The sequence below is a fragment of the Pseudoliparis swirei genome, chromosome 23 (genome assembly GCF_029220125.1).
Source record: "Pseudoliparis swirei isolate HS2019 ecotype Mariana Trench chromosome 23, NWPU_hadal_v1, whole genome shotgun sequence".
In the NCBI taxonomy this organism is placed as follows: domain Eukaryota; kingdom Metazoa; phylum Chordata; class Actinopteri; order Perciformes; family Liparidae; genus Pseudoliparis; species Pseudoliparis swirei.
This window is the reverse complement of record NC_079410.1, coordinates 10,870,995-10,889,018: the sequence shown is the minus strand read 5'-3', so window position 1 is coordinate 10,889,018 and position 18,024 is coordinate 10,870,995. Positions and strand designations below refer to the sequence as shown.

Sequence of the window (18,024 nt, the reverse complement as noted above, 5' to 3'; positions counted from 1 at the left end):
ACATATAAGACATTTTTATTTATTTAAAGGGCTATTTAGGTACTCAACAAACAAACATAAAGTACCTGACACTTAAACTTGGGAAACAATATTAATTCTAATAATTTTCTGTATGTTTTAATTGCTGGGATCAAATTGACCGCAAAGTAAAATTTGTAAAGGTAGTAGGAGGGTTAAGTTTTTAAGGTCGTAATATCTTGCTTTGATACTATACTAATACTGTAAACAACACATTATTCTTCCCCTTTTTTTCAACAAAAATGACCCACTAAGGGTAGAGAAGGTCGGATCTTCAGGGTGAGTCCAGCCAATGGCAATCCCCAAACAGAAGACCATCACTTGACAAAGAATCAGGATCATACAAAGCAGGTATTTATAATACTGTATACAAGGCAAATGTCTGTTTGTAATCCTGTCACACAACCCCAATGCATATATGCAAGTATCCATTGTAACACATATACTTCAATGTAAATAACGTAACCCTGGGCTTTAACGTGAGGATGCTTTGAACCCAGACCGTGGTTTATCATGTGCTAATCTGCCACGTATAAGGATGATAATCCACTCCGAAGCATCATAAATGAACCTGGCAGAGAAAGTTCCTCTCACGCTTTACCTTCTTCTCCTCATTGTGCGTTACCACTTACTTGATACGCGGATTCATGGTTCCTGCTGAAAATGTCTTTACTTTCATTTTGACAGAAGAAATACTACTGTCTGACGTGAAAAACATCATGAATTTTGTTCATCAGAAAATTCCTCAACAAGACAACAAGCTCAACAACTTCCTGAGGTAAGTTTTAAGTTTATCAAATTGTCCATATTAATATGTTATATGGGCCTGGTTCCACTCCTGACCGGGGGCCAGTTTTACGAGGACAGATTTAAAACTTTACAGTTTTGAGCCATGTATCATGGGTTTCAAAAAAATCTTAATTTACCAAAAATATACAGCAAATTACTTTTAGTTCATATATGGATCTCTTTCTGAGTTGACACATTCTTTCAATGTTTTAATAATTTTGACATTATTTAATTGACCTACACATAAACTCTTCTATTACAGGAGAAAAATTAATGACTTGGAGACGGACAAGAGGGAGGTGGTTGGTGTCTTTGGCAGAACCGGAGCTGGAAAGAGCTATTTGATAAATACCGTCATTGGAGAGAGGAATCTCTTGCCCAGTGGAAGCGTCAATGCATGTACCTCAGTCATGATTAAAGTGGAGGCTAATGAGCAGAACTCAAAGTATGAGGCAGACATTGAGTTCATAACGAAAGAGGTAAACTATGATGAATATGTGTGTTGACTTGAAGCTATTTAAAAAGGTATGATGTGGCTGAAATAATACAGTTGTTGATTATACAGCATGTCATTTAATGGAACAAAGTTAAAGGTATTTTTTTATTTTGTATTTAGGAGTGGAAAGATGAGTTATGGTTCTCTCAAAATTTCCTTCGGGAAAGGGATAAGGATGAAGAGAGGGATCGTGAAGACATTGAGGAAAAGCTGTCAGTGCTGTATGGAGAAGACTGGGAAAACAAATCTCCTGAAGAGCTCATGGATGTCAAATATTTCAAAGAGATCCCAGAATTTCTGGTGTCCAAGAGGAAGATGTTGACAGACCAAACAGTAAGTAGGAGTCAAAATCTTCATAAGAAGCCTTCTTGTCTGCCTGACAGTGACATATTATTTAGGTTTATGTAATATGCAAGTTTAAAAGTAAAATCAGTCTGTAAAATGTTCCACTCAAGTGGCCTTGATCCACCGTCCTCTATAACTACACGCTTGTATCAAATTGACACTTTAGAGAAAAAAAAGTGTGTCTACCAGCAACTAATTACATTTAAACAACTGTTTTGACTAAATCCAATGAGGATTATTCCTCCATTTTTATGACCAAACAGTTTACATTTAGATTAAATGTATTATAAAATCTCAAATTTGCTTTTGTTCACATCTTACTGCAAATCTGTGTCAAACTTTCTGGTAACAATAATAGTAATTATTTTATCTCATTTGGTAACCTTACTTCACAGCAGGTAAACATGACTTATGGAGTACCACAGGGATCAGTACTTGACCCCCTTCTTTTACGGTTCATGCATGATCCCTTTTTATAAAGGGACACTTAACGCAGACGATGCTCACATCTTAATTGCCTTACGTTGCTTTTATCTCATTCTAATATGTATTGCAGGCTGAAGAGCTATCTGAAAAACTAGTCATGTACACAAAAAGCAAATCAGAAGATGGAGAAGTAAACGCAAAGAGGTGGTATTGGCCTCTTGTGAAGTGTGTGACTATCAGGGTGCCAGATAATGATCTCCTGAAGCACGTCACACTTGTGGATCTTCCTGGAAATGGGGATCGTAACAAGAGCAGAGACAAGATGTGGAAAACGGTAATTTATCACATGCAATGCTGTTTATTTAATTACTGTGTCGTCTGCAAACTGTGACATTGTGTTATTACAAAGTACTGATACCCATCATCATAACTTGCTGTCCTGTCCCTTCAGTTCGTTGGAAGTTGTTCCACTGTGTGGATCGTGGCTGAGATAAAACGAGCTGCATCAGAGCCTGAAGCCTGGGAGATACTGCAAAGTGCCTGTAGCTTCATGGGAAATGCTGGCCAGTGTCAGCAGATTCACTTCATCTGCTCCAAGTCTGATGAATCAAGTAATGATCCAGCCCGTCCGTAAGTGATTTAAGATGTCAAAAGTACATAGTCATGTATATCAAAGTCACTGTGAGGATTTTTTAAGTGGTAATGAAACAGTCTCAATAATAATAATACTGAAGCCTCTATATGATAACGGTATAGCTAAGAAAATGAGGCCATCAGCAAATAGATTGTTTATTTCTTTGACACATTTGACAAGGAAATTCCTCTAGAAATCAATAACTGCTTAAACACTCAACAACTAACTAAACTGAAACAGTAGTTTGTAAGGTGGTCTTTATGGTTTTCGTTCCAGAAAACCTTTAAGGATATCTCAGACTTGTAAAATAAAGTGTTGCATGTTTCAATAGAATATTTTAGTTTCGATAGTTTCAGGTACAAGTTCAAAAGAGATCATTCTGACTTGTTTTGTCAATGCAAAAAAAGTTAGAATTTGAGGTTTCAGTTCTACAAATACTGTATGAGGTTCCAATTAATGCAGTTATGTTTTATTTAGTTCAACTGAACCCCGTGCTTTCATTCTGGAAAGAAATATTAAAGCCAAGAAAGAAGTGAGAAAGGAATTCAGAAAACTAAACGAGGTTACGGTGAGTTGTATAGACTGACAGAAATTAAAACAGTTTCGACAACTACAAGCATGCCTTCAAATCTAAACATTTCTTTTTCAGAAATATTTCAGTGATGGAAGTTTCAAAGTGTTCACAGTGAGCTCCTACGAGTTTGTTCAAAAGACAGTCCTAGAACCATATGAAACTGGTAGGTGAAGTCTCCAAATATGATTTGATATCGATATCATCAATTTAATTTACTTTAACAAAACAAACCAGAATGACTAATTATATTATGGCATTTAAATGTAATTATGTTGAGTAACTGTAAGATGCAAACTGCATTTTTTTTACAGAAATACCTGAACTTCAGGAATTTCTGCAGGGTCTCAATGACTGTCACTCAGTGACATTAAACTATGTGAAAGGAGCTCTCGGGATTCTCTCTCTGATTCAAGGGGCCCGCCGTACAGATGGGGTAAGATCAAGTCTTGACATTTTTTTATTTGTATTCTTTCTTTGTCTTTAATCATCATTAAAATTGACAGAAAATAATTTAAGTCAAAGATAGACTTCTTACATGTAAAGTCACCCATACATATATTTTAGCAATCAAGGTTATTCTTTTCCATAAGTTGTGTCGGTTCAGAGAGGCTGAAAAATGACAGTATTAAAAAAAATATAAATGTGAATAAATAGCAGTTTTGTTTCATTGCTTTAAATACTGAATGTGTTGTTTCTTTCAGACTGACATAAAGACAGCTGTCTGCACAGAGCTTGAACAAAAGATGAAGGATGCACTGAAAAAAGTCAAAAAATCAATGGAAGAGACTCATCAGGTTTTTGAAGGGTGCCTCAGTGAGGGAGTTAGGAAATCTAAAAGTTCATGGGACAAAAACTTGACATCGGTCATAATGCCTAGAGTACGTATTTGAATCATAAAGAAATAATTACAACAGATTTGACACTTTATATGAATGTCTTAAAAATGTTTCTCTTGTCTGTTTTGTTTCAGAACAAGAAAGGTGGTGGTTTCCACCAGACACTGAAGTGCATAGTACAGCAAGATGGCGCCTACAGAGCAAAAAAGGGGAAACTAATAAACCTCAATATGAAGTTATCTTCATGCCTGACTCAGAGCATTGATGACAAATTCAAGAAGACCTTCCCGTAAGAAATGACTCAATGAAGACTTAAAACACTGTGCTGGCTAATTTGACAAACTATGGAATATTTTTAGAATAAAACAATTCTACATTATACAGTTATACAAATGATGTGATATAATACATACATACAGATTACATCATTTAATTGCAAACTTGTCAATGCTGCGTTTATGACATTTTTTAATTTGTTCACATGTTTCAGAAATGAAGGAGAATGTGGACAATTCAACGGAGTCCTCGATTTGTTTTCACTTAACACGGAGACGATGAGAAAGAACACAAAGTACAAAGATGTCAAACTGCAACTGATGTTTCTCAGCACAGAGGTAAAAGAAGACAAGAATACCATTAGTCCCCAGAATTATCAGATTGAATACTTTACTTTCATCTAAAATCTTGGGGGGGGGGGGGGGTTACCAGATGAGCCCTATCTCTATAATATCTTGATTTTATTTAAATTATGTTGAACTATGATTCATATTCTCTCTCTTAGGAAGACAAGATAAAGACAAAACTCAACAAAATCATCCGCGATCGTAAGAAAACGATCTACAGCAGTCTGACGACAACAATTGAGACGAGCATGCAGGAATGCTATGACGGTACGATAAGAGATCATGATACATAAAACCTTAACCTGTAAAAATGCATATTATTCATTGTAATTTTTCAGAATTTAGTGAGAATAAAATGTAATTGACTAAAGTTTTTCTGTTTTGTTGTAGTTGCAAAACTCATTGAAGGAGAAGGCATGCTGGAAAACATTAGGACCACTCTTACGAATCACGTACGTGAGTCAAAGGACGTCATGTTTCAGACAGCTAAAGATGTTATGTTGAACCAGCTGAGAGACTTGATGGTTTGTAACATTTTATAATATGTCATACGATGAGGATTTATTTAAACATGCTGTGCATTTTGGCTGTGACTAAAGCTGAGTTTTATCCTGATTTAGAGAGAAATCTTTGACGACCTGGAAAAAACAATGCAGGAATCAATCGAGCTGTCGCTCAAGACAGATGGCGTCTCAATCCCAGGTAAAGACAACGAAAGAATGTAGAAACATGATTATGACTACAAATACTTTTATTGAAATTAACAAGTCAGCACATTTCAAATACTGTAATTAATAGTGAACTTGATGTTTTCTGGGGGGTTTAGATGTTGAGGATGAGCTTAAGATGGTGAAGAACCACTACGAAGAACTGAAGCGGTCCAGATGAAGAACCACTCATTTGGTAAAACTGCTGTTCAAGTAATAACAATAATTGAGCTGTTCTGAATAATGCTAACGACGCTTTTTAATTACAGTACCAACTGACGAGCCCTGCGTGTGTGCTGATTAGAGACGTGAGGCCTCTGGATTTGGTCTCAACCCTTTTTGTCAAGTCATCTTATTCTCTTTAAGTGATTTTTTCAGATGTACTTTTCATTAGTTTGGTGTGAATTAAATGCAGAGACATTTTTATGGTCAATATCTGGTCGGGTAATTTGAGCTTTTAATTGATTTCTTTATATGTACTTTTCATTAGTTTGGTGTGAATTAAATGCAGAGACATTTTTATGGTCAATATCTGGTCGGGTAATTTTAGCTTTTAATTGTTTAAAGTTCAGAAGCAGACAAACTGTGTGGGGGGTAAGAGCGGGATGTCCTGCATCAAAGGTCCCCAGTCGGATTCAACCCAGGTACATTGTGGTTTACATGGTAGAGATCTTCTTTGTTACCAGTCCATCATTATGGTTTTCATAATTTAAAAAAAATTCTTCTTCTTTAAGTTTTTGTCCATTTTGTAATCGTAGTTTAGTATTGGTTGATTGAGATTGAAATGTCGATGATTTTATGGGTGTTTAAAATACATCCTGAATTTTGATCACAGTATGTTGAATTTCTCAAAGAATTTATAAGCTTTTATTAAAAGAATGATCTGACCTTTTCTTTTATTGTTCAAGGAAAAAACTTGCTTACTGCTAAATAATGTGTTCTTAGTGTGTTAATCCATGTATCAGAATTGGATAGAACTAGATGATAGTAATACACCAGCCTATCTGGTTTCTCATTATTTACTGAAATATTGTTGTGTTTTTATCTACTCTGATTCTAAATGCATTTAAAGTATCTGATAAGGTATACTGTCCAATAAATTCACTTTCAAAGTTCCAAATGTTCTTTGGCTTATTTTTCCTTTATTCTGTTAAAGGATCTGAAAGCCTCTTCAGGTTCTCACATCACTTTTTATTGTAGAGAGAGAGAGATAAATGGGTGAGTGGGTAGCAGGTCCGTCTTTCAATCAGGGGGTTGGAGGTTCAATCCCCGCCCTAGTCGATGTGTCCTTGAGCAAGACACTTAACCCTGAGTTGCTCCCTGTAGCTGTGTCTCCGGTGAATGACTGTAACAGTATTGTAAGTCGCTTTGGATAAAAGCGTCAGCCAAATGACATGTAATGTAATGTAATAAACAAATAATTTTTAAGACGTTTTTTGTCGGTTTGTCTTGTTCATGATTGTACACAAAGAAATGAAGACGTGTACAAACCGATTTGATAAAGGTGTGTTGTTATTCATTTCGGATTCATGGTAATGGGATGTGTTGAACATGTTTCTGCTTCAAGGTGCCACAATTGAGACAAACATTCAGGAATACTATGACGGTACAATCCAAGATCTTGAAATAAAAACTGACTTTGTAAAAATGCTCATTATTCATCATCATTGTGCAGAATGTAATTATAATCAAATGTAATTGATGAAAGTTATCTGTTTTTTTCCGTTACTAAACAAATTAGAGGTGGCGGCAGTTTAAAAAAATGAGGGCCAGTATTAAGAAGCACATCCTTTGGTCAAAGGACGTCATGTTTCAGAAAGCTAAAGATGTTATGTTGAAGCAGCTGAGAGACTTGATGGTTTGTCACATTTTACAATACGTCATACGATGAGGATTTATTAAAACATGCTGTGCTTTTTATCTGTAACTACAATTCTCGGGCATCATATATATAAATATAATCAAGTGGAATATGCATCTTTTTGAATGCTGCCTTAACTATTAAAACACTGCAGGCCCTTTCACTAGCTCAGCTATTGTTATTAGTCGAATACATATTTTGGCTGTGACTAATGCAGACTTGTATGCTGATTTAGAGCGAAATCCTTGAAGACCTGGAAAAAACAATGCAGGAATCAATCGAGCTGTCGCTCAAGACAGATGGCGTCTCAATCCCAGGTAAAGGCAACGAAACAACGTTGAAACATGATAATAAATACAAATATTTGATTGAAATTAACAAGTCAGCACATTTCAAATACTGTAATTTATAGTGAACTTGAAACAGGTTTAGTAAAGGTGTGTTTTTATTCATTTATGATTCATTGTAATGGAATATTAAACCTGTTCATGCTTCCAGGTGACACCTACTGAGCCAATAAAATGGAACATGCAGACACACAGATGGGTCATAAATAGAGACAGGCATCATTCTGCCCAGTTATCAGTTCCTTTTTCATTACTGTGTAAGAAAAAGAGTACACTTTGAGTCAAGATATGAACTTGAACAAAAATAAAAGAGTAATCACAGACTAACATCCGTGGCAATTTATCAATCCACCAGTAAACCTTCTTTTTGATGAGTGGCTTACTTTGTGTGCCTGAAGGTGAGATTATTTTCAGGAAAAACTATTTGTATTTTCATGAGTTTGTTTGTTTTGGGTGTGTGTATTGGTGAGTCAGCTGCTGTTGATACCAGGGTTACCAGTTACAAATGATGTACACACAATGTTTTTGCGACAGCAGCATTTATAAAGAAGTTCCCCTTGCAAGATTAATAAAGTATCTATATTTGTCTGTCTATCTATCTATCTATCTATCAGCTAATTTTAGCAGCTAATCTAACAGCTTTAATTGTTTAGCTAAACTGTGTATTCAATTCAATTCAGTTTCAGTTCAGTTTATTTGTATAGCCCAATTTCACAAATTACAAATTTGTCTCGGAGTGCTTTACAATCTGTACACATAGACATCCCTGCCCCAAAACCTCACATCGGACCAGGAAAAACTCCCAAATAACCCTTCAGGGGGAAAAAAAGGGAAGAAACCTGGAGGAGAGCAACAGAGGAGGATCCCTCTCCAGGATGGACAGATGCAATAGATGTGATGTGTACAGAAGGACAGATTTAGAGTTAAAATACATTCAATGAATATGACAGAGTGTATGAATAGTTCATAGTAGGCATATTCCACGATGGAGACCTCCACGATCCATCAGGCAGATGGCGGTGGGGAGGAGGAGTGGGCGGAGTCTCAACAGTGGGCGGAGTCTCAACAGGACAGTGGCGTAGTCATGAGCAGGAATTCCACGACCCAGACGATCCATCAGGCAGATCGGATCTATGCCGTCTCATAGGGTCCGATGACCCCATGAGACGTGAAGTCAAAAGGACTCCGGGGAGAAAGCAGAGTTAGTAAGGTGTGATTGAGAGATGAAAATTCATCCTTAAGGATAATCATTCAGGTGACTATTTATGTGGATATATAATTACCATCCATGTATTCATTGCTGAGTTTGCTGCTGTTTGTACCATGCACCAGCAAGTTATAACAATTTCAAATGAAAGACGCAAACAGCATTGTTGAAGAGAAACAAGCAGCTACGCCCTCAAGGAAATATTCGCAACGCAGGCGGAAGAGTCAAATATGGAGTAAAAGGGGTGTCCTAGTTTTGCATATTCAAGATTCAAGATTCAAGATTCAAGATGTTTTATTTGTCACATACACACACAGGGTGTGCAGTGAAATGAAAGTGGCAATGCTCAGCAGGAATGTGCAAGGGCAACAAGTACACACTATTTACAATAAAAAACAACACAATATTTACAGTACAATATTTACACTAAGTGTGTGTGTGTGTGTGTGTGTGCCTAAGAGGGGCAGTTGTGTGGGTCTATGTGGGGGTCCTGGTGAGGTCGGAGTTCACAATCCTGATGGCCTGAGGAAAGAAACTCCGTCTCAGTCTCTCTGTTCTTGCAGCGTGACTACGGAGGCGCCTGCCTGACCGCAGCAGCTGAAACAGTCTGTTGTTGGGGTGGTGAGGATCCTTCATGATCCTGCCGGCTCTGGTTCTGCACCTCCTGGTGTACAAGTCCTGCAGGGTGGGGAGTGTAGTTCCAATAGTGCGCTCAGCCGAACGCACTACTCTCTGCAGAGCCTTCCTGTCCTGAGCGGAGCAGTTGCCAAACCAGGCTGTGATGCTTCCTGTCAGGACGCTCTCTACAGCTCCAGAGTAGAAGGACTGAAGGATCCTCTGGGAAACTTTAAATTTCCTCAGCTGCCTGAGGTGGTAGAGGCGCTGCCTTGCCTTTCTCACCAGAGTGTCTGTGTTCGTTGACCATGTCAGATCCTCGGTGATGTGGACTCCCAGGTATTTATACCCGCTCACCCTCTCCACAGTAGTCCCGTTAATCCCCAGTGGTGAGTACGTCCTCTGTTGTTGTACCCTCCTAAAGTCCACAATCAGCTCCTTAGTTTTGACATTGTTTTTGCATTCGTACGTGAGTACATGTACTGTGTTCTACTGGGTGTCCAAACTAGTTTATGTTCTTGAAACAGAAAGTGTCAAAGTGTAAGCATGTACAATGATGCATGTTAGTGGCTAATTTACTCAGCATCAGGGTTAAGTACTGATTTGACATTAACATCGTAGTTGAAAAGCCATGTTGTTTATGGACCTAATTGAATACATCTACATCCACACAATACAGATGCTGTTAATATCGAAACAATGTGTCGGTTTTTCCTGTCAATGATTGCTCTTCATTTACAAACAGGTTTAGAAAAGGTGTGTTATTATTTATTTAGAATTCATTGTAATGGGATGTATGAAACCTGTTCATGCTTCAAGGTGCCACTTACTGATCCAATCAAATGGAACATGTAGACACACAGATGAGCCATGAATAGAGACAAGCATCATTCTGTTATCAGTTCCTTTTTCATTACTGTCCAAGAAAAATAACAACTTAATGTAATTATATATGCGCTTTATAAACAGATGCAAATACAGTCCAAAGAATTCAAATCATTTCAGAATTTATTCTGGTCATAGAAAACATGACAATTTGGCATTTTAAACAAAATAAATGTTTAAAGAGAGTACAGCAATAACAGCCAACAACATCAAGACACTGAAGACTATTGACGCCGGCATTACGTCTGTGGGATCACAGTGGACGAGTGGGTGTACCAATTCCTAACAATAATATATTTACATGACTATTCTTTTATTTAGAGTATTACTCAGTGTGGACATGGACAGTCGACAATGAGGGCACATATACAGAGTTTGGCATGCATTGGAATCAATCGTCTCAATAATGTAGTTTTACTCAGTGTTTGCTGTGCATCGTCTGTTGTGTGAAGCTAAATTAATGTAACAGTGCGCCATTATGAACAAATATATCACCAATGTTGTAATAATGAGTAATGTAAACTCAGCACCTTTTCATTAAGAAACAAAGCACAAACAGGTAAAAGCCCTTGAACAAAACACTTCCAATTAATATCTTATACTCACTTAAATACTCAGCATGAAAGTAATTTTATAAAGTATCTTACAGCTATAAGCACTAGATGGTTATGAACACAACCTGTACATATATGCATGCTAACATGTTACAGATAGTAAAGGCAATGCTCTTGGGCACGGATACAAAAGATGTCCCTATAACTCTGACCTTCTTCTTCTTGCATTTAAATAGACTAACTTACTTTTTTCTTGAAAGTGTAAAATGTGCCAACCAGACAGTTTCGCTTTTGTGTTCAATGCAGTCGTCACCAAAAACCTTTTCAGCAAGCTATAAGAATAACACACAATGACTTTGTGATGATGTATGTATCAGCTCCAGTGTGGTAGTGAATACAATCATTTGAGTTTCAGAAGGTACAATCATAATTAGCAGCACAGACTGGACATTCAGTGGAGTTTGTATTCAAAAACAAACAATTCAAGTTCACAGGTCGTGGGAAGTTGAGTCACCTGTTAACCCTCCGAGTGCTGCTTCTTCAGGCTGTCTGAGTGCCTCGCTCTCTCCTCTGGGGTCTTTCTGTACCAGCTCCTGAGAAGAATAAGCCACTGTCATACTTCGCTGGCTTTTAGGTAATCTGTTAAAGCTGATAATGTTTCCTTTAGCAATAGGCATGTAAAGTATTTGAATTACAGTTGATTGGTTAGTAAAACATGACATCTACTTATGGATTATTGCTGACACGCAAAATACATTATAGGTCAGCATATGAAATCTGAAACGTTCAATCAGGAAAGACTTCAGTGCTTTGGTCCAAAAGAAACTGGAGCGTACAGATTTAATTAAGGCAACACACTTTATTAGAAGACAAATGTTCAGAAGCTAAGCGTGTCTTTATCAGCCAGACAAATTAAAAAGTGTAATGCTTGTTAATTAAGACACTAACAACCAAAGAAGCCAATCAACAATTTCTCAGTCGTGGGTTGAGGACGAGTGACGAATCCCCAAAGAAATGACATATGGCAGTTTATGTGACGTATGATCGACAGAGAAGGCACTTTTCAATAATGTGAAACAAGTCTCACCCCTGCCCAGTCAGCTGGCCTGGCACAGGAGCATTTTGGCCTTGGCTTGGGTTCAGGACTCTGAAAATGAAGAAAGGATATATTTAGAGAACACATTTTCTGGAAAACATTAAATACAGGAAATTTCAGTCCAGTATTATCACGACTTGACGGGGCGCCACGGAACGTAGGACTCAATTGCGGAAATGAGGAAGTCAGTATTCAGGAAAAAGTAACATCTTTTACTGGGCAACATTTAGAGACAAACCGACACAGACAAGAGGTCGACACAGACTAAATACACAGGGGAATGAGGCACAGGTGGAAACAATGAGGGCGGGGTCCGCAATCACAGGAGGGCGGCACACAAGGAGGGAGGAGTCTGAAACAAGAGACAAGGTGAGTGACAGACAACACAACAGAAACAGACAGTGAACACAGAACTACCCAGAGGGTCTGGGTGTAACAGTACCCCCCTCTCTATGGCCGGCGCCTGACGGCCCAGGTTCGTCGGGGAACCTTAGGTGGAAGTCTCTGATGAGGTCTGGGCACAAGATGTTGCTGGCCTTCTCCCAAGACCTCTTCTCTGGGCCATATCCCTCCCAGTCCACGAGGTATTGTCGACCACGGCCTCGGCACCTAACCGCCATGAGACGCTTGACAGTGTAGGCAGGGCCGCCATCGATGAGACGGGGTGGTGGTGGGTGTCTGGTGGCAGGAACCAACCGGCTCTCCTTGGCTGGCTTCAGACGAGCCACGTGAAATGTTGGGTGTACCCTCATGGGTCTCGGGAGCTTGAGCCTCATGGCTACAGGGTTGATCACTTTGGATATTGGGAAGGGGCCCAAGTACCGAGGAGCCAGCTTGCGCGACTCCGCGTGGAGGGGGAGGTCCCGTGTGGACAGCCATACCTTGTCGCCGATGCGATAGTTAGGGGCCTGGGTCCGCCGTAGATCCGCCGTCCTCTTGTACCGGGTTGAATTCTTGAGGAGGGTCCGGCGGGCTCGGTCCCAGGTGCGCCGGCAGCGGCGGACCATGGCCAGAGCGGAGGGGCCTCTAGACTCCTTCTCCAGACCAGGAAACAGGGGTGGCTGGTAGCCATAGGCGCACTGGAAGGGGGAGAAACCAGTAGATGATGAGGGAAGAGTATTGTGTGCATACTCCACCCAAATAAGGTGTCTGCACCATGTAGCGGGATTCTGGGACACCAGACAGCGAAGGCCTGTCTCAAACTCCTGAATCAATCGCTCCGTCTGACCATTGGATTGGGGGTGGTACCCAGAAGACAGACTGACCGTGGCACCCAGGAGACTGCAGAATTCCCTCCAGAACTTAGAAACAAACTGGGGGCCCCGGTCCGACACCACATCTGCAGGGAAACCATGGAGACGGAAAACATGAGATAGCCCGTCTCTTTGGCGGAGGGCAACTTAGGCAGGGGAATGAAGTGCACCATCTTAGAAAATCTGTCCACCACCGTGAGAACGGTGGCGTTACCCTCGGACAGGGGAAACCCAGTGACAAAGTCCAGAGAGATGTCCGACCAGGGGCGATGTGGAACAGGTAGCGGGCGTAGGAGGCCAGACGGAGGACTTCGGGAAACCTTGCTTCGTGCGCACACCTGACAGGCAGACACATACTCTCCTACCTCCCTCTCCATCGCGGGCCACCAGAACCGCTGCTTGATGACGAACATAGTCCTCCGCACCGCGGGGTGACAGGAAACTCGAGACGAGTGTGCCCACTGGATGACCTGAGCTCGGAGGGAAGTGGGTACAAACATCCTATTGGGAGGACAACCGTCGGGAACAGAAACATTTGCGACAGCCCGTCTAACCCTCTCCTCAATGTCCCACGTGACAGCCCCAACCAGACAGGACGGGGGCAGAATGTATGAGGGGGGGTTGGGAGGGGCACCAGGATCAAATAGCCGCGACAGGGAGTCAGGTTTCACATTCTTAGAACCTGGGCGGAAAGATAAAGAAAAGTTAAATCTACAAAAGAATAGAGCCCACCTGGCCTGGCGAGGGTTCAGTCTTTTCGCAGGTACTCAAGGTTCTTATGATCTGTCCAGACAATGAATGGGTGCTCCGCCCCCTCCAGCCAGTGCCGCCATTCCTCCAGAGCCACCTTGATGGTGAGAAGTTCCCGGTCACCAATATCGTAATTCCTCTCTGCCGGTGAAAGCTTCCGAGAGAGGAAGGCACAGGGGTGCAGCTTATTATCGTTCGTAGATCTCTGGGAAAGTATCGCTCCAATACCCATATCTGAGGCATCCACCTCCACCACGAACTGCTGGCGGGAGTCTGGGAGTGTAAGCACCGGAGCAGTGGTGAATGCTCTCTTAAGCCATTGGAAGGCAGCGTCAGCAGTGAGATTCCACTGAAACCTAGCGGCAGGAGAGGTTAGAACATGCAGGGGGGCTGCAACAGAGCTGAAGTTCCAAATGAACCTCCTATAGAAATTAGCAAACCCCAAAAACCGTTGGACCTCCTTGCGGTTGCTAGGAGTGGGCCAATCGGTGACTGCTTCGACCTTCCCCGGCTCCATCTTCACCTTGCCCTCCGATGCAATAAACCCCAGGAATGAAACGGTAGCGACGTGAAACTCACACTTCTCCGCCTTTACAAACAGTTGGTGGTCCAGGAGGAGTCGGAGGACCTGTCTGACATGACCCTGATGAGTCTCTTCATCGGGGGAGAAGATAAGAATAGCGTCCAAATAAACAAAAACAGAGAGGTTAAGTAGGTCCCGGAGAACATCGTTCGCCATGGCCTGGAAAACAGCTGGAGCATTGGTTAGTCCAAAGGGCATTACGAGATATTCGTAATGCCCACTAGGAGTGTTGAAATCAGTCTTCCACTCGTCCCCCTCCCTAATTCTGACCAGATGATAGGCATTTCTTAAGTCGAGCTTGGTAAAGACCTTAGCACCTTGTAACAAATCAAATGCCGAAGAAATAAGTGGGAGGGGGTACCTGTTCTTGATGGTGATGTCATTCAGACCCCTGTAATCAATACAGGGGTGGAGAGTCTTATCCTTTTTGCTGACAAAAAAAAAAACCTGCTCCCGCTGGAGATGAAGAAGGTCTGATCAGACCTGCAGCCAACGCGGAGGTCACATAATCCTTCATTGCCTGCGTCTCAGGCACGGACAAAGAATAGAGCCTTCCCCTGGGAGGAGAAGATCCCGGAAGCAGATCAATTGCGCAGTCATACTCCCGGTGCGGAGGCAAAGCGGTGGCTCGGGCCTTATTAAATACCTCCTTAAGGTCAAGGTAGCATGTTGGTACCTTGGAAAGGTCCGGGTAATCGGGATCCAGCATAGGCGCTGGCTGGGACGTAGGCGAGGGTAAAGTCTGAGATGTTCTTGTGGGGAAGCATGTCTCAGAACACTCACTCCTCCATGCAATCACCCTCCCCGAAGCCCAGTCCATGTGAGGATTGTGTTGAGTAAGCCAGGGGTGGCCCAAAATGAGGGGGTGTTGCACGGACTGGAACAAGTGAAAACAGATAGTCTCCGTGTGATGGTCTGGGAAGGCTAGCTGTACAGGAGACGAGCGATGAGTTATCCGACAGAGTAGACGCCCATCGAGGGCACTAGCTTCCAAGGGTCTGGCGAGGGGGTGGACCTCCAACCCTAGCTTGCAAGCCAATTCACTGTCCATTAGGTTAGCATCGGAACCGGAATCCACCAACACCTCCTGATTGAGAGAGGCGGTTGGAGAAATGATAGAAACCCTTGGGAGTGACCGAGAGGGAACTACGGACAAGGTTGTACGGCTCACCAGTGTTGTCCCTCTCCCTGATGAGCCCGGTCTTTAACTGGACAGGAGGCAATGAGGTGGCCCCTCTGGCCGCAATAGATACACCTGCCCTCTCGATGCCGACGCTGCCGTTCCTCGTGAGTCAAGGTGATCCTCCCGATCTGCATGGGTTCTTCAGCGGAGAGGTGGGGAGCGGAGGTGCTGAAAGGAGCAGAGAACCCAGGGGCTGGGCCGGTAGAGGGGTTGCGGGGAAATAGATCTTGGTCAAGGCGTGGACCGGATCTCCCGTGGAGAGAAGGAGGGGCAGGACCAGGGGCTGGAAAACTAAAAGAGCGGCTAGGTCTCTCTCTCTTAAGCTCCCCAAGACGGCTCTCCAGCCTAACAGCAAGAGCGATTAAGGCATCGAGACTCTCAGAGTCATCCCTCACAACTAGTTCCTCCCTCACTGGGTTATTTAGTCCCTTGAGAAAAACCCCCTGGAGAGATACATCAGACCACCCAGAACCCTGCGCTATAGTCCTAAAGTCAATAGAGTACTCAGCTACGCTGCGGGATCCCTGTCGTAGTGAGAGCAGACGTGAGGCAATGTCTTTATAGCTAACAGGATGATCAAAAACCTTCCGCATCTCACTAGAGAAGAGTTGGAATGAGGAGTTGGCGGGAGACTGACTCTCCCATATGCTAGCAGCCCAAGCTAATGCTCTCCCAGTGAGTGAACCCATAATAAAGGCAATCTTAGCTCTATCAGACAAATACCTAGATGGTTGCTGGTCAAAGACTAAGGAGCACTGCATGAGGAAAGATCTGCATATACCCAGATCTCCAGCATACCGCTCTGGAGCAGGGACGTGTGGCTCCCGGGAGCCAACGGAGGGCTGGGTAGGAGGCAGAGGAGGAGTCGGGGCTTCTGGGGCCGAAGAGAAGTGCTGTGTTGCCATCTGGTGGAGCTGCTGTCCAAGTTGGTCGACGTTAGCCGTGAGGGTCTACTCTGGAGGGAATCCATCATGCTCTTGATCTTGTGGTCGTGACCACCCACGAGGACACCTTGAGACGCGATAGCCTGACGGAGATGATCAGAGTCCGCTGAGTCCATATTTGGTCGGTTCGTACGATCACGACTTGACGGGGCGCCACGGAACGTAGGTCTCAATTGCGGAAATGAGGAAGTCAGTATTCAGGAAAAAGTAACATCTTTTACTGGGCAACATTTAGAGACGAACCGACACAGACTAAATACACAGGGGAATGAGGCACAGGTGGAAACAATGAGGGCGGGGTCTGCAATCACAGGAGGGCGGCACACAAGGAGGGAGGAGTCTGAAACGAGAGACAAGGTGAGTGACAGACAACACAACAGAAACAGACAGTGAACACAGAACTACCCAGAGGGTCTGGGTGTAACAAGTATAACAGTTAGAACAATACAGTATATAGTAACTGTTAGTAGTGGGGCTCTTTGGCTTCTGCTGCTTCTTTCTAGCTATTTGTTTAAAACATTTCATTCTCTCTCCCTCACAGGAATGGGAGATTACGCTCTCCGAAGCTCCAAGAAGAGACGACCCCCACCCACGAGTCTCCACTCTCCTGTTCCCACCAGCCACCGGGACACCGGCAACCCACCATCGCACCCCTCCGACCCTCACTCTCTCTCATCATTCTACCCCCTCTACTTCCCTTACCAGCCATAGCCTTAGGGACCTGAGGTACACCAGCAATGCCGGCCGCGCGTCCGGGGGTCAAGAGTTGCCGGCCGAGTTTCGGAGCCCTTGGGAGGCCGCTAAAAATCAAAAAACACCTCAGGGACACAGTGGCCCTTCCGAGGTACCCTGTGGAGGAGAAATATTTCAGTTCTGACCTTCGCTCGCCGCGTTATTAATGTTTAAAAAATGCATTAAAAGTATTGTACATGACATTTGCTCTATTCTCGCCACCAGAGGGCGCCGGGACATTCTTAATACGGGCCACGGTATGGGAAATGTCCCCCGTCTTGAAATCGAAACCCCAGATGCCGCCATTGCTCCCGGTTTAGCATGTGGCTAAGTAGCGATTTTTAAAAACGTCCAAAATGCTTGAAAATGAAACGCCAGACAGCCACGGATGCCCTGGTCCTTTATGGGACCACCATGACCACTTCACTCTGCAAGTACCCAGGTTTTGGGCACCTTTCCTGGGTACAAAACCAGTGAAATCATCTTAAAATAACCGGGGACATTTGCCACACTCGGCTGCCCATACAAGTGGTGAGCAAATGTCCCGATTTGAGAAACTCAACTTC

At 42.7% G+C, this 18,024-nt stretch overlaps 1 protein-coding gene across 6 annotated transcripts in view; it reads left to right on the top strand.

The window, feature by feature from the left end:
* LOC130188098 (nuclear GTPase SLIP-GC-like) overlaps window positions 1-6,572 on the top strand; it is a 63,659-nt gene extending 57,087 nt beyond the window's left edge. For 3 of the 6 annotated variants that reach the window (XM_056406189.1, XM_056406188.1, XM_056406190.1), the window contains exons 5-21: window positions 279-369; window positions 706-796; window positions 1,070-1,286; window positions 1,424-1,636; window positions 2,205-2,408; window positions 2,526-2,704; window positions 3,186-3,276; window positions 3,358-3,445; window positions 3,594-3,715; window positions 3,984-4,160; window positions 4,253-4,407; window positions 4,609-4,732; window positions 4,900-5,008; window positions 5,132-5,265; window positions 5,362-5,443; window positions 5,568-5,644; window positions 5,718-6,572. In XM_056406189.1, the coding sequence (XP_056262164.1) occupies window positions 279-369; window positions 706-796; window positions 1,070-1,286; window positions 1,424-1,636; window positions 2,205-2,408; window positions 2,526-2,704; window positions 3,186-3,276; window positions 3,358-3,445; window positions 3,594-3,715; window positions 3,984-4,160; window positions 4,253-4,407; window positions 4,609-4,732; window positions 4,900-5,008; window positions 5,132-5,265; window positions 5,362-5,443; window positions 5,568-5,629 (2,139 nt within the window). In that variant the 3' untranslated portion in view covers window positions 5,630-5,644; window positions 5,718-6,572. Of the gene's footprint in view, window positions 1-273; window positions 370-705; window positions 797-1,069; window positions 1,287-1,423; window positions 1,637-2,204; window positions 2,409-2,525; window positions 2,705-3,185; window positions 3,277-3,357; window positions 3,446-3,593; window positions 3,716-3,983; window positions 4,161-4,252; window positions 4,408-4,608; window positions 4,733-4,899; window positions 5,009-5,131; window positions 5,266-5,361; window positions 5,444-5,567; window positions 5,645-5,717 lie in introns of all 6 variants that reach the window. The other 3 variants (XM_056406191.1, XM_056406192.1, XM_056406186.1) reach the window with 2 other exon arrangements.
* The last annotated feature ends 11,452 nt before the right edge of the window (window positions 6,573-18,024 follow it).